Below are 20945 nucleotides of genomic sequence, written 5' to 3' on the forward strand. Positions count from 1 at the left end.
TGGCTTGGAGCAGAGCCTTTAAGATCTAAGTGGTCCTCAAACACGGCTGCGTGTTAGCACACATGGGTTTGGAAAGATCTCTGTGCAGCACCCTAGCTGGTTTGGCTCAGTGGATAGAGCGTTGGCCTGAAGACTGAAGGGTCCCGGGTTCAATTCTGGTCAAGGGCACATTCCAGGTCACGGGCTCAATTCCCAGTAGGGGGCGTGCAGGAGGCAGCCGATCATGAATGATTCTCTCTCATCATTTCTCTCTCTCTCTCTCTCCTTCCTCTCTGAAATCAATAAAAATATATATTAAAAAAAAAAGATCTCTGTGCGGCATCCAGACCAGTTACATCCGGGTCTCTGTGGGTGTGGGGGATGGGTGGGAGGGGGAACCAGGCGCTGCAGCTGCTAAAGCTCCCCAAGTGACTCAGCTGAACAGCCAAGCACGCCCCAACTTTGTGCATGGGAACCCCTGGACTGTTGCCTTAAATGCAGGCGCTGCTTTCCCAGGCAGCGACAGCTGAGTTGCCAGGCGGTGCTGCTGCTGCGTGGAGGGAGGGAGCTGGGAAGGATTCCCAGCCCAGCGCTTACACTGTCATTTCCTGGAGAACAAGGCGACTCAGCGAGGCGATGGTTTTTCATGCCATTTATCTTCTAAGACCGAAGCATCAAGCTGCCAGTGGGGCTTAGAGATGCCCACACTCTCGTGGCACCCGCTGAGCGGGCACGCCGAGCAGGACAGACGGGGCGGGCGCGAGGCTTGATGAGTGAGGTTAGTTGCTAGCACAGCCAGCACAGAACGGGCACACTGAAGGAGCCAAAGAGCTGCATGTGGCTCGTGAGCCGCGGTTTGCCGACCACTGCCCTGGGGGATAACTGACAGCACCCCTGCTGGCTGCCCCGGGCCTCCGCGGGCGACACTTCCTGGCACGCGCACGTGGCTCTCGGGCTCGCTCCTTTCTTGCCTGACCTCTGCACTCTGTCCCTGCGGTCACTATTTTTTTAAAAATATATTTTATTGATTTTTTACAAAGAGGAAGGGAGAGGGATAGAGTTAGAAACATCGATGAGAGAGAAGCATCGATCAGCTGCCTCCTGCACACGCCCTACTGGGGATGTGCCCGCAACCAAAATACATGCCCTTGACTAGAATCGAACCTGGGACCCTTCAGTCCGCAGGCCGACGCTCTATCCACTGAGCCAAACTGGTTAGGGCCCTGCGGTCACTATTGCACACGTTTCTGTGCCACGGCAGCAGCGCTATGGCTGGGTGCAGGGAAGGAAGCAAACGCGCTGCTTTCTCTGGGTGCTGCCCACGTGGCTGAGTGGGCGACTTCGGTGCAGGGACCCGAGGTTTGGAGGGGAAGGCGGGTGACGGGAGAGAGACTTTACCCAGCCCACGCGCGGCACGCACTTGGCGTGGTGCCTGGAGCTCTCTGGACGCGGGCATGGGTCCCCGTCTGCTGCAGGATCTCCCCTCCTCGCTTGGGGTCACGAGAGAACCAGAGGTATCCCCCCTCCTCCGGGTGACATAGGACACTGACAGGGGACGTGCAGGGAAATGAGGCCCTAGCAGTCCCAGGCTTCCTCCTGCTGCCCCGCCTAGCTCTCCTCCAGCCCCTTCCTGCCCTGGGTAACGCTCCCACAGCCACAGCCTGCTTTCTCAGTGGCTTATATTTTTATCCTCAAAGCAGATGGAGAGGCTGGCTGTCACACGGGGTTTTTTTTTATTTATTTTTTGCTTTTCAGGTCAAGTCTGAAGAGTAAATATCTCTTTCAGTCAAACTCTCAGACTTAAGGGAGCCATAACCCTGAGCAGCAGGGACTCCGCTGTCGCCTCTGATGGAAGGGAGGGGCCTGCCTTCTGCACGGGACGGACACGGGGGGCTCTGCCCAGGCCCCCGCACAGCCCGGCACTGTCGGGTCTGACCAACAGCACCGGCAGGAGGGACAGCGCGCGAAGGGGACAGAAGGACCGCAGGCTGCCGAGTGCCTGAGGGAGCGGCAGGAAGACACTTACCCGAGAGAGACTTTGGAATGCTGAGGAGACTTTCATGTACCAATGGGTCATCGGCCGCGTTAACCAGCATGAGGGGCACATAGATCTGAACCAAGAAAAGAAAAAGAATGAAGCGATCGCTTCCCTTTTGTGGACCCCACTGATCCAAGGTGCAAGTTCACTCCCCGACCTGGCCCTGAGTCAGAGGGAAGGTGGCCACTGCTCAGTGTGCTGAACAGGTGGGCAAGGGACACCCTGGTCCCCCGGGTGGCCAGCTGCTGTGACGCCGGCCCTCGGCCACCCCTGGACCGCCATGCCGGGAGTGCACGCCTGCGTGTGCTAAGCTGGGGTCTCTGGCCTGAGCTCTGGGGGGCTCCACGGTGCTGTAATGTGCAGATGAAGACACCAGAGGCCTGGGTGTGAGGCTGGGCTAGGAGGGGTGGCCAACAGGACACGTGGCCGAACTGCAGCCACAGGTCCCTGCTTCAGCTGGGGAGGGGGCCACACCAACACGTGCTCATAGTTGGGGTCAATGGAGTCCCACGTTGGAGCCAAAAGAGCAATTGTGCAAACACAGAACGAGAGAGACCGGTTGGTGGTGGTGGTTCAGGCAAAAAACATGTGGGGGTTCCCCTAGCCCAGTGGTCGGCAAACCGCGGCTCGTGAGCCACGTGCGGCTCTTTGGACCCTTGAGTGTGGCTCTTCCACAAAATACCACGTGCAGGCGCACATGTACAGTGCGATTGAAACTTTGTGGCCCATGCGCAGAAGTCGGTTCAAATTCACTCCCCGACCTGGCCCTGAAGAACTCGTGAGCCGCAGTTTGCCGACCACTGCCCTAGCCGGTTTGGTTCAGTGGATAGAACGTCAGCCTGTGAGCTCAAGGGTCCCGGTTCAATTGCCGCTCAGGGCACATGCCCAGGTTGTGAGCTTGATCCCCCAGTAGGGGGAGGGCAGGAGGCAGCCGATCAGTGATTCTCTCTCATCACTGACGTTTCTATCTCTCCCTTCCTCTCTGAAATCAATAAAAATATAGCCACAAACTTAATTTAATACGCATGGAGTTCATTATAGCTGCTATAACTGCATTAGTATAAACCTGGTCTCTTTGTCAACAGGCATATTCCTCCTCGTTTTTTTTGTTTTTGTTTTTTAATATATTTTATTGATTTTTTACAGAGAGGAAGGGAGAGGGATAGAGAGTTAGAAACATCGATGAGAGAGAAACATTGATCGGCTACTTCCTGCACACTCCCCACTGGGGATGTGCCCGCAACCAAGGTACATGCCCTTGACCAGAATCGAACCCAGGACCCTTCAGTTCGCAGGCCGATGCTCTATCCACCGAGCCAAACAGGTTAGGGCATTCCTCCTCATTTTGATAGAGAAATACACCTATTTTACTGTGATCCCCCGATCACGGCAGGACTTTTTAATTTAGCCCTAGGCACCACACTAACTAAACACACAAGGGCCAACAGAGGGTCCAGGGCTGTAGGAAGTCTACACGGATCGCCTATGAGGGACAGGCAGGAACCAGGCAGGGCTGCACCATCCAGAGAAGACTAAGGAAAGAATGGGCTGTAAGCTTTTACAGACACAGGCGCAGACCGGTCCTGCCCTGCACGAAGGGGCAGCACAGGGATTACACACAGAAGTCACAGAGGGACAGGGTTGCAGAGGGACAGGGTTCGGTTCAATAATTAACCCAAGTTAGCCACTGGACGGTCGAGCCAGACTCCGGCCGAGGTTCTGACAGGGAGGGAGCTGCCCCGGGCGGAGGCGGGATGAGGACACAAGGCCGCTGCGGCCACTCACCCTGTGCAGGTACCGCATGCAGCTCTCCTCCTCGTAATACTCCTTCAGGGAGTTGTAGCCATGGAACTTCCTGCGGCGCACATGGAGGAAAAAGACAAAACAACACGTGTCATCAGACGGGAAGGCGGAGTGGATGGACTCGGGTTCCTGCAGGAACTGGCCAGGCACACAGTGGAAATACGTGGCACCAGAGCTAGGGTTCAGAGCCCCGGCTCTGGCATCTGGGTTCCAATCCTGACCCTTCCACTCACTGTCTGTGTGGTCTCAGGCAAAGGGTTTAACCGCTCTGGCTTCTCCTCTGTGAATGGCGCTGAGCACAGGGCCTGCCGTCACGGCGCTGTGAGATTTCTGACATTAACGTGTGCACCAGCACCGCTACCGGCCCAGAGAAACTACTCAATAAGTGTTATCGACAGTGATTACTGGCGGATGTCACATCTTCTGAGGCAGTGTAAAGCCCGATGTCACTAGAAGCTAAGAAATGGAAACTCAAAGGCCTTTGCCAGAACTTTCTTTACAACAGAGTCTTTGTGGCAGAGTAACCCCGGCCACTGTGAACTGAAATGATGTAGGTTCTGAGGAGAAATGAGGGAGTCAGAGTCCCCGATTCCGTCCGCCACGGGGCAGTCAGACAGAAACGGACGCTGACCAAACCTTCAGCCGGGTCTGCCCCGGCTCTGAGCGGCCTGGAGCTCGGATCCAGCAGCCAGTCCGCCCACCACAGGCTCTGCGAGCAGCTTGGGTGTGACCCCAGACTCCGGTTCCAGCCCAGTTCTAGCCTAGTTCCAGCCCCAGCCCCAGCTCCAGCCCAGTTCCAGCAGGGATGCAGAAGGAGGGGGCATCCTCTTCCTACTTTCCAAGAGAAACTACAATTTTCATTTTCTGTGAAATCTGTGGGGGTTTTTGTTTGTTTTTGCCCCCCCCCTTCTTCTATTTTTTTTTTAAACACTGGACATGTATTCAGGGGTAAAAAAAAAAGCCCCAAGCACTAAAGAGGGCAGAGAACCTCCCCCACCCCCCACTGCTGGACAGCCTGGCCTGCGGCCTCCCGCCTGGCCCCGTCCCGAGCGCGAGGACCCACCTCATCACGTTGTCGTCGATCTGCATCAGGGACGTGGCCATGTAGAGGCGGCTCAGGTCCGAGTCCTCCAGGGTCTGGGGCTTCTTCACATGGTCCCCAAACAGAGCTTGTCTAGAGGGAGACACAAGGCAGAGGAGGACACGCGGGTGAGAAACAGGCAAATCCCACGCACACAGGAAACACCTCCCATCCATCGCCAGGGCTCCACAGCGCAGCTGGAAACCATTTGTAATTTAAAACATGCGACAGCGGACAAGAACCACAGCCGAGCCGCTTCCCGGCCCGGAGGCAGGCAGGCAGGCAGGGACAGCGCGCGCGTCTGGGGGAGTTAGAACAGCCGCCTCCAGCCCTCAGGCTTCTCTGAGGAGGCGCTGGCGCTGTTGACTTGGGAATAACGGCTGGAAGATGGGTGTCAAGACCTCCTTTTCCTGCTCAGGGGCCGCTAGACAAACTCCAGATCGGGGCTGAGCCCGGGCGGCTATGACCAGGCCGTCCTGGCGGGGGAGGAGGTCCCGGGCGGACAGTCACACCGTGAGCGGTGGGCGGTGGACCGAACAGGGGGGCCTCGTGTTTACATGGGCGGTGACGGTGCCCCGCTGCCAGAGCCCCTTTCCTTTTATGAGATGTTTCTGTGCTCACCAAGGCAGACAGTAGTTAACCCACTTAACATGCGGCCAAATTAGCCCCGTGTACGCCATAAGCGTCTGTAGACACAAGCAGTGGACCTTCTCCACATGCCATGTGTGTCTGTCAAAAAAAAAATTTTCCTCCGAAATCGGTTTGGCTCGGTGGATAGAGCGTCAGCCTGCGGACTGAGGGGTCCCAGGTTCGATTCCGGTCAAGGGCATGTACCTGGGTTGTGGGCACATCTCCAGTGGGGGATGTGCAGGAGGCAGCTGATCGATGTTTCTCTCTCATCGATGTTTCTAACTCTCTATCTCTCTCCCTTCCTCTCTGTAAAAAATCAATAAAATATATTAAAAAAAAAATTTCCCCTAAGTGGCAGCCCTGACCAACTTTAAAATCATTTTTCCTGAGAATTTTCAGCTGAAAATATTCAAGAACGCCCGAATTGGGAGGAATATATTTATTTTTATAATATTCATTGCAAATCGGTTTTTTAAATTAAATTCAAAATATCGCGGCGTGTGGGAATGGTTTCCGATTTGGACGCGTGGCAGTTAACTGGTTAAGGCTCTCCAACGTGTGAGCTGCAAAGCTAATATGTACTCAGCAATCACTTCTATTCAGGATGACAAGAAGGGTCAAGGTCAGCGCCACGTGAACCCACCCACAGGAGCCCATCTGGGTGTGTGGTCAGGACGGCAAGCACCACAGAGTTAGTCCTTGAAAAAAAAAGAGAGTAAGTAACTGATCATTCAGTCAAATTGCCTTTTCTCGGATGGTGCTAAGAACACCCTAAAAATGTATTGTTGAGAGCCCATTACCTGCCAGCCTCTGGGACTCAGAAGATATTGATGATAATCATAACAGTGAGTCACGCTCCTATTACTGAGAGCTCCCGCACGCCGGGCCTGCTCTGAGCACTGGCCAGGGCTACCCCCCTGTCCTCCCCGCTCGCCCCAAGGCTTCTGAGCAGGAGAGGCTGGGAGCACGGAGACCTGACCCCACAGGTGGCACCAGGCGCTGGGCTCCTGTCACACTGCTGCTTGGTCAGATGCCCAAGACACCCAACCACAAAGCCTCCTACGGGGAGAGGTTCCTGAACACTGACCAGCCACCCAGGACGGCCTGGACTCACTGGGAATGATGACAGCAGCCAGCAGGGCACCTGCGTCTCCCCCGCCCTTCATGTTCCCTGGAGAAAGCAGAGTCCGGCCTTCAGCGACACCCGAATGAGCCGCCGAGGGAGGACTGTCCCCCGAGGAAGGTGACGCACCTGTGCGAGAGGATGATTTTCTTCATGTTGTCGGCCATGAGGAAGTTGTAGAAGCGGCGGCACTGGTCCCACTGCATGAAGGTCTCCTGGGCCCTGAAAGAACCACAAGAGGGTGATGGGGTGCGTCCTGGAGAGGAAATGGGGTGGGGGGTAGGCAGCAGGCTGGGGGGCTCTCGCCCCTGACAAGTGCCTGCAGAGAGCAGCTGCTCCCTACGGTGGCAGGCGGCCTCGACGGCACTCACACTCTCTGCATGGAAAACGTCAGAGACGTGCAGACATGAGCTCAGGAGAAACCTCTCCAGGGACACAGGCTGTGTTGGTGACACGCCCGATACCTCTTCCGGCACCTAGGCCTCCTCGTAGTCACAGAACCTGCCTGCAGCAGTCTGCTTCAGCTGGCAGGGACCCCTTTCTCTGTTTGGTCTCCTACCTTGCACACATTTTTCGGGCTTACTGACGGGAGTGTGGAAGGGCCGGATGGGTGTGGGGACGAACACTGCAGGCAAAAACCGAAAGCAACTCTAGCTGCTGTTCGGTGTGAGCCCCGAGGCGGCTGCCACAGTGAATGAGCAGGAGCTTGAACTACGGCCCGTCTGACCCGACTGGGTAGTTTGCCAAGCCTTGCACAAGCCACTTCACCTGCCAAGCCTCAGTTTCCTCATCTGTCAAATCAGGGGTTTGATCTAGAGCAGTGGTCGGCAAACTGCGGCTCGTAAGCCACATGCGGCTCTTTGGCCCCTTGAGTGTGGCTCTTCCACAAAATACCAACTTCTGCGCATGGGCCATCAAGTTTCAATCGCACTGTACACGCGCGCCTGCACGTGGAACTTTGTGGAAGAGCCACACTCAAGGGGCCAAAGAGCCGCATGTGGCTCGAGAGCCACAGTTTGCCGACCACTGAGCTAGAGAATCCATTTTCACACCCGATTGCTCTATAGCTGGTCCCATCACAGGCCGACAGAGGCCGCCCGGGGGACCCCAGTGGTGTCTTCACTGCTTCTGTTAATGGTGGACGGCAGTCTGTAGACAGGATTCTGTAGACCAGGATTAGTGGTGTTAGAAATGAGTCTGTCCTGGCCTTGAAAGTCATAATGGAGTTCAAATGATGAATTACACGGGAGAGTGCCCTAGCCCAGCAGTTGCCAACTTTTAGGACCTCACGGACCACCGGTTGGTGACTGCTGCCCTAGGCAGTGTGGCTCAGTGGATAGAGCGTCAGCCTGCGGACTGGAGTCCTGGATTCGATTCTGGTCAAGGGCACATGTCCAGGTTGTGGGCTTGATCCCCAATAGGGGGCATGCAGGAGGCAGCTGATCAATGATTCTCTCTTATCATTGATGTTTCTATCTCTCCCTTCCTCTCTCAAATCAACCTATATATATAAAAGCCTCCTGATACCATCCAACCAGTAGCTATGATGTGCACTGACCACCAGGGGTCAGACGCTCAACACAGGAGCTGCCAAGCTGCAGTGACTTGGCAGCTGCGGTTCTCAGGTGACGCACCCAGAACCAGAGAGGAGGAAGCCCGATTCTGGGGTGTGTCACCTGAGAACCGCTCTCTCGCAATCCAGGACCCCTCAGGGGAAGTTGCAGAGCCGGTTTCAGCCTGATCCCCGCAGGCCAGGCTGAGGGACCCCACTGGTGCATGAATCTGTGCACCGGGCCTCTAGTAAATATATATTTTAAAAAAAGAATTAAAGCAGAGAGTTAGACGGAGTCTGACCACACACATTTCCAGGGCTAGTGGGCCGCCATTCATGCCGAGGGAACATGTAGCATCCACTAGATACCAGCAGCTTAGGGCATCGGTGTCCCTCCCTCGCCGGCTCAGCACAGCTCAACGTGAGCTTGTCTGGTGGCAGCAGCTAGACTTTGCCAGTACAGCAAGCGGTGCTGGCTTTGGGGCCTTGGAAGGGCTCTAGCTAGAAGGGAGGTGCTCCTGGGATGTGAAGCCTGAGGGAGGGGATGGATGGCTGACAAGCGGGGCTATAGACTCAGCCAGGAAGGATTTGCCAGAAGCAAGACGTCCCGTGTGGCCCCGAGAGGCAGGCGAACTCTCCCTGCTCCATCCCGGCAGGAGGGAAGCATGGTCGCCACCATCCCAGGGCCCAGAAGGCTCACTGCCCTCAGGCCACGGTGGGGAAAAAGGTTACACTGGTTTATAGTAAGGCTCTGTCCTTCAGCGAGGAGGTCTCATGCTAACGCTGAGGGGAGCTGAGCTCCGGGCAGCACCAGCACACGGGACCCTGGTGTTTCCCTGACCTGCCCCCCAACCCCGAGTGCAGGGCCTTGGGACCTTAGGATACAGTTGCCTCTTTCTCCGCTCGTTGTGAGAAGTTGTGTGACAATAGCTATTCTAAGTGTGGAGATCTCTGTAGCATCTCACATTTTTTTTTTGTTCCCTAGCTTCTTTTTTTTAAAAAAAAATATTTTATTGACTTTTTACAGAGAGGAAGGGAGAGGGATAGAGGGTTAGAAACATCGATGAGAGAGAAACATCGATCAGCTGCCTCCTGCACATCTCCCACTAGGGATGTGCCCGCAACCAAGGTACATGCCCCTGACCTGAATCGAACCTGGGACCCTTCAGTCCGCAGGCCAATGCTCTACCCACTGAGCCAAACTGGTTAGGGCCCCTAGCTTCTTTTTAAAAAACATCTTTTTGTAAGAAATTAAAGGATAGTTGCACAGTTGGCGTGGCTCAGTGGTTGAGCATCGACCTATGAACCTGGAGGTCATGGTTTGATTCCCAGTCAGTGCACATGCCCAGATTGCGGGCTCAATCCCCAGTGTGCGGTGTGCAGGAGGCAGTCAATCCATGATTCTCTCTCATCATTGATGTTCTCTCTCTCCCTCTCCCTTCCTCTCTGAAATCAATAAAAAAATATATTTAAAAAAATTAAAGTATAGTTGACATATATTATATGAGTTTCAGGTGTACAGCAGTTACTTGAAATTTATATACCGTACTGTGTGATGCTGCAATAAGTCTGTCACCCTACAAGTTATTATGACAATGCTGACTATATTTCCTGTGCTGCATCTATATCCTCGTGATTGTTTGTTTTATAATTGCACGTTTGTACTTCTGATTCCTTTCACTATTTTTGCTCATCCCCCACCCTCCTCTGGCAGCCATCAGTTAGGGCAGGGGTCCTCAAACTTTTTAAACAGGGGGCCAATTCACTGTCCCTCAGACCGTTGGAGGGCCGGACTATAGTTTTAAAAAAAAACCAACTATGAACAAATTCCTATGCACACTGCACATATCTTATTTTGAAGTGAAAAACAAAAACAAAATGGGAACAAATACAATATTTGTATTTGCATGTGGCCCGTGGTTTGAGGACCCCTGAGTTAGGGTCTCAGCTTCTTAAACCTTCTGGGCCTCAATTCCAACACCTTCCTTTGCCAAATGCGCTGATCGGGTGCCCTTGCCAACAGCAGGTGGCGCTACTGCCACAAAATGAAAAAAGGCTGTCGAGATGATTTTGTTCATTGAAAAACGCAGGAAAAGAAACGTCCCACATCCCCTACGTATCAAATCTATTGCTCTCTGAACACAAATCAGTGTTCACAGTGATTTCACAGCGCCTGGTTCAGGATTTTTCAGATGACCGAAAACTGGACCACGTGGCGGGGAGAGCAGACGAAGCTCTCAGGCCAGGCTGCTCCCGAGCCCCGGGCAGGCTCTGCTTGCCTCTCTGCTGTCCCAGGGACTGGGCAGGAGCAACTCCGGTTACTCTGGTTACAAGATGGCTGTGAACTTGGAGTTGGTTCTTTCTAGCCAAGCCAAGACCAAGGCACAGGTCCTTTCAGCTGGCCCTCCAGAGAGTAGGGGGGACAGAGAGGAGGGTCCCCAACAGGAGGAAGAGGGGGCTCATCTAGTCCTGCCAACTAGAGCTGGAGAGACCACGGAGGTCCCAGTCCAGTGACTGCTACACGTGGCTAAATATCAGGAGTCGCCGTGAAATGTGTCCACATGCGGATTCCTGGCCACAGGCTCCAGATTCATGAGTCAGAATCTCCAGGAGTGAATTTACTTCTAACACAATCTCCCAAGTAAGTCTCCATGAGTGGGATCGTCACCGTTCACCAGACTGGCCTTTGTGGCCCCTGATCTGAACCGACTCTTATCTTACAGTGAATAATGATGATGATCATGAGCAGTGGCTGACTCACTTTCTAATCCCTCGTACCCATCAGTAACACAAAAGACGTTATAACAGCCGTGGGCAAACTACGGCCCGCGGGCAGGATAAAACTATTGAAAAAAAAGACCATACCCTTTTATGTAATGATGTTTACTTTGAATTTATATTAGTTCACACAAACACTCCATCCATGCTTTTGTTCCGGCCCTCCGGTCCAGTTTAAGAGCCCATGTGGCCCTCCAGTGAAAAAGTTTGCCCACCCCTGCGTTATAATGAAGTGAGCACAGGAAACAATATGCATGCATTTGAAGAGTTTGGAGGTGTGTGTGTGTGTGTGTGAGTGTGAGTGTGTGTTTGTGTGTGTGTGTGTGGTGACTCGAGAGAGATCTGGGACGACACCGATCTGGGGTTGTGAGGGGGGACTCTGAGCAGACACTAACCCCTCCCAGGCTCATCCTGCCGGGCTCTGCTGCCAGGAGAGTGAGAGGCAAGATAACTCTTTCCCCAGCAGGTCACCCCCTCTGTGCTGCTGCCTAGGACACCTGAGAGAGGAAGGCTTAAGGGTAAGGCACAGCTGAAATGACTGCCACAGATCCCTTCCAGATGCCACCCGAGACCCGACTCTTCCGTGGGCAGGAGGGATCTGGGGTCATAAGGCTCAGCCGCCGGACGCTGGTTAGCCCGTCTCCTGTGCCCTTTCCTAACCCCTGTGGTGCAAAACTCCTGCAGCACAACATCTCTCAGGGTCTTTGCGAAGCAGCGTGAGGTGCACTGGGGCATCTCAGCAAACACGTGCTAACGGAAGGGCCCCACGGGAGACAGGAGTGGGGGCGCGGGGTGGGGTGGCTCACCTCAGCGCGCTGTACCCCTGGCACACGCTGACGCAGCACAGGACCTTGTCTTGGTTCGCCTGTGTCTCCCCCAAGTATTTGCACACGATGTTACCGCCCAGGCTGAAGCCCACGACGACCAGCTGGGTCAGGGGGTATGTCTTCTTGATGTAGTTGACCATGGCGCCGAACTCCCAGGTGCAGCCTGTGGGCAGAAAGGTGAGGACGTGCCGTCATGTTGGGTGCAACAAATGTGACACGGGGGAGGGGATGCCAAGATACTGAGAGAGAGAGAGAGAGTGTGTGTGTAAAGAGAGACTCAGACAGACAGGTCTCTTTGGCCCCTGGAGAGAAGTTCCCAGATCCCCCAGGATAAGAGGAAGCATGGCGTTAGTAGTGCCCATGGAGGAAGGTACCAGGTATCACACACGTGTAATGCTCCTTCAAAGGCAGGTTGTGAGAAGGCTGTGTGGACGCGCATGGAAATCAAGAGAGGTTCAGAGAGTGCAGGAGCACACGTGGTCGCCCACAGATGCAGGAACCGCAAGAGCAAACCCTCTGGGATCAGCTTCTTAAGCTACAAATAGGACGGGAAGCTGTACCCATCTGTTCAGTGATTCGTGGGGTTAAGAAAAGCACCAGGTGGCTGTTCTTAACGGGATCTTCCTGGGGAGAGGGAAGGAAAGACAAGCTTCAGTCCAGAGGGATGGCCCGGTGCTCTGTGGGATTGGGATCTGGTGCTCCTGGTGACGTAAGGACAGGGGGCCGAGGGAGGTGGCCCATGCAGACACACACAGGAGACCTATGGACAGAGAGGCGTGAGGGCCTAGTTTGCCCAGGAGGAATGATCTCGAGGGGGCCCCCTGGGAAGCGGTGCAGCCATGTTAGGTCTCAGCAGCTCTGTTTAGAGGAGCAGGTTGGTGGCCAGACATGGGTGAAGGGATGCACAGGACCCTTCTAAGGCCCGACCCCAGACTCAGCCTAAAATAAAACCTCACAGGGAACGTTAGGGGCTGTGGCAGGAAACATGTGCACGACAGACCAGTATAGAGAGTTTGGATTTTGTGCCTGTTTTGAGAAGTACAGATCGTTGGTCCAGCAATTATATCTTTGGGGACTTTACTCTGCAGATGTACATACAGATGCACACGTGCGTGCAACGATAGGAGTGCAGGGATGTCCACTCCAGCCCTGTTTGTAGCAGCAAAGGGCTGGAAACAACCTACATTTCCATCCACAGAGGACTAAATTGCTGTGAAAAAGAACGACAGAGTCTGACCTGCTGATGTGGAACGACTCGGTGCCATCTTACTGAGGGGCAAAAACAAGGGCAGAGGAGGACTGGCACCATCGCACGTGAGTACTTGGGCTCTAAAGGGATTAGATGTGCACACGTGTCTGGTTGAATGATCGCTGAACAACTGTAGCAGACATTAATTTTCTGGGGAGGAGGCGGGGGAGACTGGAGTGGGACGGGACATAGTTTTACTCATTGTACAGTGGGGCCTTGACTTACGAGTGTCTTGACTAACGAGTTTTTCGAGATACAAGCTGTCTCTCGGCCAATTTTTTGCTTTGAGTTGCGAGCTATAATTCGGGTTACGAGCCAGCTTCAGATACCCCACCGCTAGTGGGCGCAGCGAACGTCACAGTGAACGCCACATCAGCCCAGCATCACGTGTCTCACTCGTTCACTTTTTGATTTGACATACGAGTAATTTGAGTTACGAGCTTGGTCACGGAATGAATTAAACTCGTAAGTCAAGGCCCCACTGTATTCGGACTTTTGCATTGGCTATTAAAAATAAGTAACATGATTATTTTTAAATACATTTTTAAGTAAAAGTCTTGCTTTCTCACCACCTGATTCCTTTTAGACACATCTTCCTTTACTCAGGTTGGAGACTAATTACTTGAGAGCTGGAGCAGATGCTGGGATGTCACTGGGGCAGGTACGAACCCCGGGCTTGCCACACGGCTGAGGAGCAATTACGGCTAATTGGGTTGGCACGTTGGGAGGCTCGGTGTAAATTAAATGCAAACGGTCTGATCTGGATCAAGGGCCAGCGCTGCCTGATGCCGGACAAGCTGCTGGTGTTTGGTGAAGAGCTGCCTCTCGCCAGCCAGGGACAGGCAAGGACGTGTGTCTGCCCAGCCCCGGGACCGGCCTTCGAGTAGGGGCTGGTCCTCCCCGGGTCTCCGCCTGATGCCAGTTATGGAAGCCTCAGTGTCTGCGGGCCCCTCCCTGGGCCGGTTCACTAAGAGCCTCCGCAATCTGGTTTTGAATGCCAGGAGGATTTTAATGAGGTTCTAGGTCTCTAATCCCCACGGGATTAGCACCAGTAACAAGATTTAAGGCACTAATCTTGCTGCGGCTTCTTAAAGCCTCGATGAAATATGAGACACTAACCTGGCCTGAGCGAGATGAGGGCGACAGGGCCGCCTTGGAGAGGCAACCTGCTGGGAACAGGAAAGTCCTTTTTCCTCAAGCTCCCCCCCAAACAAAGGCAGAGTTAAGGCTGCCCGAAAGCCACTGTTTCAAATGTCACTAACATGACTAAGGAGGTTCTGAGGCAGGAACCTGGAGACGGCTGTTCCGTGTGGCTGGAGACTTTGAGTCATCGCTGTGTCCTGCAGAGAATGGGCCTGGCACAGGGGTGTGTCACCAACGTGAGCTGGGTAAGAGGGGCGTCTGAATCATGGGGAGTGAGAGCACACCAAGACCTAGGAATGTGACTGCACTTGGAGAAAGGGCCTTTAAGATGATGACGTTAAAATGGGGTTGTTAGGATGGGCCCTAACCCAGTATGACTGGTGTCTCTTTAAGAAGAGATTAGGCCCTAGCTGGTTTGGTTCAGTGGATGGGGCGTTGGCCTGTGGACTGAAGGGTCCCAGGTTTGATTCCAGTCAAGAGCACATACCTGGGGGGCGTTCAGGAGGCAGCTGATCAATGATTCTCTCTCATCATTGATGGTTCTCTCTCTCTCCCCCTCCCTTCCTCTCTGAAATCAATAAAAATGTATTTTAAAAAATTAATCATGACATTAGGTGCAGAAACAAAAGCCGACTCCCTCCCCCCGCCTTCAGTTTCTGCCCCTGTGAGATGGGGTGGTTCAGGGCCCGTCTGTGTGTCCCACCGTCTCTCTCTCTCTCTCTCTCTTTTTTTTAAAAAAACTTTTTATTTTTTATTTATTTATTTTTTATATATTTTATTGATTTTTTACAGAGAGGAAGGGAGAGGGATAGAGAGTCAGAAACATCGATGAGAGAGAAACATCGATCAGCTGCCTCCTGCACACTCCCAACTGGGGATGTGCCCGCAACCAAGGTACATGCCCTTGACTGGAATCGAACCCGGGACCCTTCAGTCCACAGGCTGACGCTCTATCCACTGAACCAAAACAGCCAGGGCTGTGCCACCATCTCTTGAAGACTGGCACAAATTCTACACTGAGAAGATGCAGGCAGGAGTCACAGCGCACTCGCAGCGGGGACAGAAACCAGGAGACCCACGTGGCCGCGCCCCCTGCTTACTCACCGTAGGTGAACATGCGTGGCGAGGTCAGTTCAATGTTGGGCAGGGCGCCCAGGTGGTTGAGCACAGCGCACCGGTAGCCATTTTTCTGGGCGTAGTCAACAAAGGTTCGGATGTACTGCTTCTCGCTGTGGTTGGCGATCCCAGGACAGATGACCATGGTGATGTCATCTGCAGGGTGGCGAAAGAGATCCCGGTATATCCATAAATAATCAGCGACACAATAAATCAGGACACGATTACACGTCACTGGCTTAGAAAACAGTAGGAGGAAATTTAACACACATCCTCTCCCTCAATTCTCTGGGAAAGGATATTTTTCCCTTCTAGCTGGAGCTGCCTCTCAAACTGTTTATGGGGAAGGGCAAGTTTTTAAAATGGCCAATCTGTCATGGACAGACACTTTTGAAATATACAATAAAAACTGTTTACTAGAAAAATGAAGTGAAAGAAAACCCCCACACATAAATCTCAATTTTTTATTATTAGACTCAACAGATACAAAACTATTCTGCCAAGCTGCTAAACAAGTTTCTGAACATTACTTTTTTAAAAAAATATATATTTTTATTGATTTCAGAGAGGAAGGGAGAGGGAGAGAGAGATAGAAACATCAATGATGAGAGAGAGAATCATTGATTGGCTGCCTCCTGCGCGTCCCCCACTGGGGATCAAGCCTGCAGCCCGGGCATGCGCCCTTGACTGGAATCGAACCCGGGACCTTTCAGTCCGCAGGCCAATGCGCTATCCACTGAGCCAAACCAGTTAGGGCTGAACAGCACTCTTAATTTCCGTACGAAGTTCTGTATCAATGAACAAATGATCGAATGGTCTGCACAGACCTCTTTGATCCAACAGCTTTTCTTGCAGGTGTTCATCCTAACTTGTACATTTGCCAAACAATGAATGTACAGTGTAGACTTCTAGTGACAAGGGAAAATACTTGTAATGTCTACTAATTCAAATTTTGGAAAAACAACGTGCAGAATGGGAATAAATAAAACAAAATGTTAACAATGGTATGCTGGGTGGTGGGATTATAGGTGATTCGTGCTTTCTTTCAAAAATGTTTCTGTAGTGCTCTAGTCGGTTTTGCTTGGTGATTAAGAGCAGCAGCACTTGGACTGAGGGTCACGGGTTCGATTCCCAGGCAAGGGCACATACCTCGGTTACAGGCTTGATCCCTGGCTCTGGTCGGGGCACGTGTGGGAGCCAACCAATTGGGAGCCTCTCTCACACTGATGTTTCTCTCTCTGTCTGCTCCCCTTCCCTCCCAATCTCTCCAAAAAAAAAAAAAAAAAGTTTCTTTATTATCTAAACTTTCTAAAATGAGTATTTTTATTCCTTTTGTAGATAAAAATCAGAAACAAATCATAAAAGAAAAAATGGGCTGTTTTTCTTAGAGCATTTCTTGGATGGGAATTCTCTCTTCCCCAGACCCACCACCATCGACCCTTTGTGGGGACAGGGGTGATAGAAGGACACGAATGAATAAAGCAAAGAATCTAAGTGTTTCCCTTTTCCACTTTCCACCTCGGTCCAGGGGGAAAGAGCAGGCTGGTTAAATTACATTTGGTGCCTTCTTGGTAGAAGAAGTATGAGTATTAGAAACAAGAGAAAAAACGTCACTGGGCATGGCAGAGACATAAATACTTGAAAGATCAGCTGGGAGACTTACAAACACAAGGTGAACTCCGAACCTATCATTCATTCATTCCTTCTGGGACTGTTTATTGGGAGTCTGCCGTCTGGACTCTGGGGCGTCTTACATTCCGGCAGACAGATAATAAACAACCACACAAATAAGTTTAGAGAGTGGCAGGTGCCCTCCAGCACTGACGCGGGAAGGCAGGATGGATTTCCTGGGAAGGAAACACTCGCTAGGGGAGGCAGGGCCCGTGCCTCTGAGGAGCGGGCATCGGAGCTGAGACCTGAATGACAAAAGGAGGCAGCCATGTGCAAGTCTGGCGACGAGCATTCCAGACAGAGGGAACATAAAGTAACGCTTCGTCACTAGCTACTCAGCAGTTCTTTTACTTTAAGTAACTGAGAGTTAAAGTATGTTTAATCCACCCATAAATTTTTAAAAAATACATTTTTATTGTTTTCAGAGAGGAAGGGAGAGGGAGAGAGAAAGAGAAACATCCATGATGAGAATCATGGATCGGCTGCTTCTGCACGCCCCTCACTGGGGATGGAGCCCACAACCCAGGCACGTGCCCTGACCGGGAATTGAACTGTGACCTCCTGGTTCATAGGTTGATGCTCAACCACTGAGCCACGCCTGCCAGGCCACCCATAAATATTGCTCGAGCTTTTATAAAATAAAACTGGGTGCCTCTGCACACTATAGAACTCAAAAGACATGTTCTCTTCTGGCCGGAATGGCATTCAGATGGGGCGGCCATCTAACTCCACTTCCTCCAAGCCCTCACTGTGAAGCATTTTATGAGTATTCATTGTGCAGCTGGACAGAGGAATGAAAATAAGAGGAGTCTGTGAGAAACAGGCATCCCAGGCCCCTGCCTGATACACAGACCTTAATGTGTCTTTTTGTGCATGGAAACCTATGGAGGTACCTGGGAGCCTCTATCTGCTGCTTTCCAACCAACACAACCAGCCTACACTGCGTCTCTAAGCTTCAGCTCCACCATCAGTAACGTAGGGACAATAAGGCTCCCCCCGCTGAGGATTAAATGAGATGATGACACATATAAAGCACGTACGACAGCTCGGCTTCTGCTGCTGTCATCAAGCCAGAGGCCTGGTCCTGCGGAGCCTGGGCTCTGAGTTCTCCCTCATCCCTTTGCACCAAGCTTCTGTCTCTCACAAGAGGATCAGAAACTGCATTCAACAATGCCTGCGAGCTGCACATGGTGACCGGCCCCAGGCGGACCTAAGCCTTGCCAGATGCTCCTGCGGGATATATCTCAGATTTCTTACCAGCCCTGGATACAGTGCCTGGTAAGAGCGGTAGCAGGAGTGTGTGTGCACACATTTCCCCCCCACTGACTAGTGCTCCTTCTCCGAGAGATGGCCCGATCCTACGACCTACACTCGCTCACCTCCAACACAATGCTCAGCCAAGGGCTCGAAGAGGTCGAAGGTCGAAGTGGCGCCATCGGACATGGTGATGAACTTCCGGTGCCCATACGGGTGTGGCGACCTCACCCTGCCCATCTTCCCATACAAAGCTGTTTGGATGTGTCCACTTTTCCCCCAGATCAACGGCGGAATGTATCTAAGAAAGAAGGAGACGAGAGGTCAATTTTCTCCACATTCCTTGAATAATGCTCTCAAAAACCTTTGAGCAAAAACAGTCTTTAAAACTATTTAAGATTTTCCCTGACAAATTCTGTACACTAAACATAAATGAGATTTTTTAAGACCTTACATCTATGCCATGATTTACCCCCTCCCCAATTTATTAATACACCCTGTATCTGATTAGCTTTAGAAATCAGCGAGGACATGCTTATCTGGACAGGATTCCAAATTTAGGGTGTTCAGTAATTCAACATAGGTTATTTCCATAACGCAGAATAAAAAGAAAGCAAGTGATACATTATGAACAAGTGCTACATGACAGGGTCAGCCTCCTTATCAAGTGAGCGAATGTACATAAAGCAGTAGCACAGAGCCCACACTCACTAATGCTCTCTTCTTCGCCCCCCCTAAGACCACAGTCCACGGCTGCGGTGGTTACTCCTTTCACCAAACCTGCTCTGTTACACCGGGAAGGGCTGCAAACTCTTCTAAGAGCCTGTGAGTGCCTGGGGCGTCTGTGTCGGGGTGGAAGGGCATTGTAAGCCCCACAGAATGAGCTGGAAGGGCAGAGCAATGTAAATATTGGTTGAACTGTTGAAGGATAAAGGCTGGTGAGCCTACGCAAGGCATGACGCCACCTTAACAACTGTCCTTCGTGAAAACTTGGAGTGACTGGTTCTGGGGTAGAAAGCTCAAAACCCACAAGCTAATGACTGGGAAAACGAGACACGCCACATTGCATTTAGGAAATGTTTACATTTCACAACCACAGTGCAAGAGGATCCCATTTACTGAAACGGCTACTGGTTTCTCTTCTGCAGCTTTGAGCCCAAGCGCGACAGCTGGCCAGGGTTTATGTTCTCTATAAACTAGATCCCTATATCATAAAATGGTAATCACACCAATCCTTCATCTCTGCATTGTATCCCAGTGGTGGGCATTCTATCAACAGTTTACCTTAACCTATTTGTCAATTCATGCCATCACTTCCATCAGGCCAGATGATCCCAGAATTCCTTCTTTAAAAAAAAATTGTATTTATATACATATATATTTTTTATTGTTTTCAGAGAGGAAGGGAAAGGGACAGAGAGAGAAAAACATCAATGATGAGAGAGAATCACTGATCGGCTGCCTCTTGCACATCCCCCACTGGGGATCGAGCCCGAAACCTGGGCATCTGCCCTGACCGGGAATCTAACTGTAACCTCCTGGTTCATAGGTTGATGTTCAACCACTGAACCATGCCAGCTGGGCTTAGAAACTCTTCTTCTTCTTCTTTTTTTTTTTTTTTTATAAAATTTTCTTTTCTGCTTTTTTCCCTTTTCTGTTTTTTTTAAAATATATTTTATTGATTTTTTACAGAGAGGAAGGGAGAGAGATAGAGAGTTAGAAACATCGATGAGAGAGAAACATCGATCAGCTGCCTCCTGCACATCTCCCACTGGGATGTGCCCGCAACCCAGGTACATGCCCTGGACCGGAATCGAACCTGGGACCCTTCAGTCCGCAGGCCAACACTCCATCCACCGAGTCAAACCGGTTTCGGCAGAAACTCTTCTTAAATTAAACCTGGTTTGCTCCTTTTTCTTTCTTTCTTTCTTTCTTTCTTTCTTTCTTTCTTTCTTTCTTTCTTTCTTTCTTTCTTTTTTTTTTGGTAATTCATTAAATCTACACAAACTTAAGAGATGTGAAGCTATCGCCTGAAGCAAGTCAGTTCCCAGAGGAGCTTCCTCTTTGGGGACGGGAGGAGAGGGAAGAGTATTTTAAGACCCAAGAACATGAAGCCACTGACCACAGGTCCAAATCTCAGAGCAGAAACCATGGCGTTAGGAAAGCAGATGAAGGCATTTATAAGAGACTAGAGGCCTGGTGCACCAATTCGTGCATGGGTGGGGTCCCTCGGCCTGGCCGGCGATTGGGGCCATCAGGGCCATCTCGTCTAGTCCCCATTGGGGCTGATTGGGGACGGCCAGCCGGGGCGAGGGACAGTGGGAGGTTGGTCAGCCACGGGAGGTTGGGAGAGCACTGACCACCAGGGGGCAGCTTCTGCATTAAGCGTCTGTCTGCCCCCTGGTGGTCAGTGCGCATCACAGCGACCAGTCGACGGGTCATAACAATTGCTTAGGCTTTTATATATAGAGATACTGACAAATTAATATGCACCCTAACAATGTGAATTCAGCTGTAGCATGATTGGAGTCTGGCTACTGTGTTCTTTCAGGCTCTTTAGCATCATTTTCAGACTGAATTAAAATTCAGCCTGGGATAAAATTGTCAAGATATGTATACATGTGCATGTGTGTGCGTGTGCGTGCGTGCGTGTGTCTCTAAGCAACTGCCTTGGGATCCTGAGACCTTCTCAGTTCAGCTG

At 51.8% G+C, this 20945-nt stretch overlaps 1 protein-coding gene across 2 annotated transcripts in view; it reads right to left on the bottom strand.

Annotated features, from left to right (window-relative positions):
- Positions 1 to 20945, bottom strand: part of ABHD2 (abhydrolase domain containing 2, acylglycerol lipase) — a 68656-nt gene that overhangs the window by 4418 nt on the left and 43293 nt on the right. For both annotated transcript variants that reach the window (XM_059678368.1, XM_059678367.1), the window contains 7 exons: positions 18370 to 18545; positions 15308 to 15475; positions 11791 to 11974; positions 6784 to 6876; positions 4884 to 4994; positions 3803 to 3872; positions 2006 to 2090 (listed from right to left, as the gene is read on the bottom strand). In XM_059678368.1, the coding sequence (XP_059534351.1) occupies positions 2006 to 2090; positions 3803 to 3872; positions 4884 to 4994; positions 6784 to 6876; positions 11791 to 11974; positions 15308 to 15475; positions 18370 to 18545 (887 nt within the window). The remainder of the gene's footprint in view (positions 1 to 2005; positions 2091 to 3802; positions 3873 to 4883; positions 4995 to 6783; positions 6877 to 11790; positions 11975 to 15307; positions 15476 to 18369; positions 18546 to 20945) is intronic.

This window comes from Myotis daubentonii, chromosome 21 (assembly GCF_963259705.1).
Source record: "Myotis daubentonii chromosome 21, mMyoDau2.1, whole genome shotgun sequence".
NCBI classification, from domain to species: domain Eukaryota; kingdom Metazoa; phylum Chordata; class Mammalia; order Chiroptera; family Vespertilionidae; genus Myotis; species Myotis daubentonii.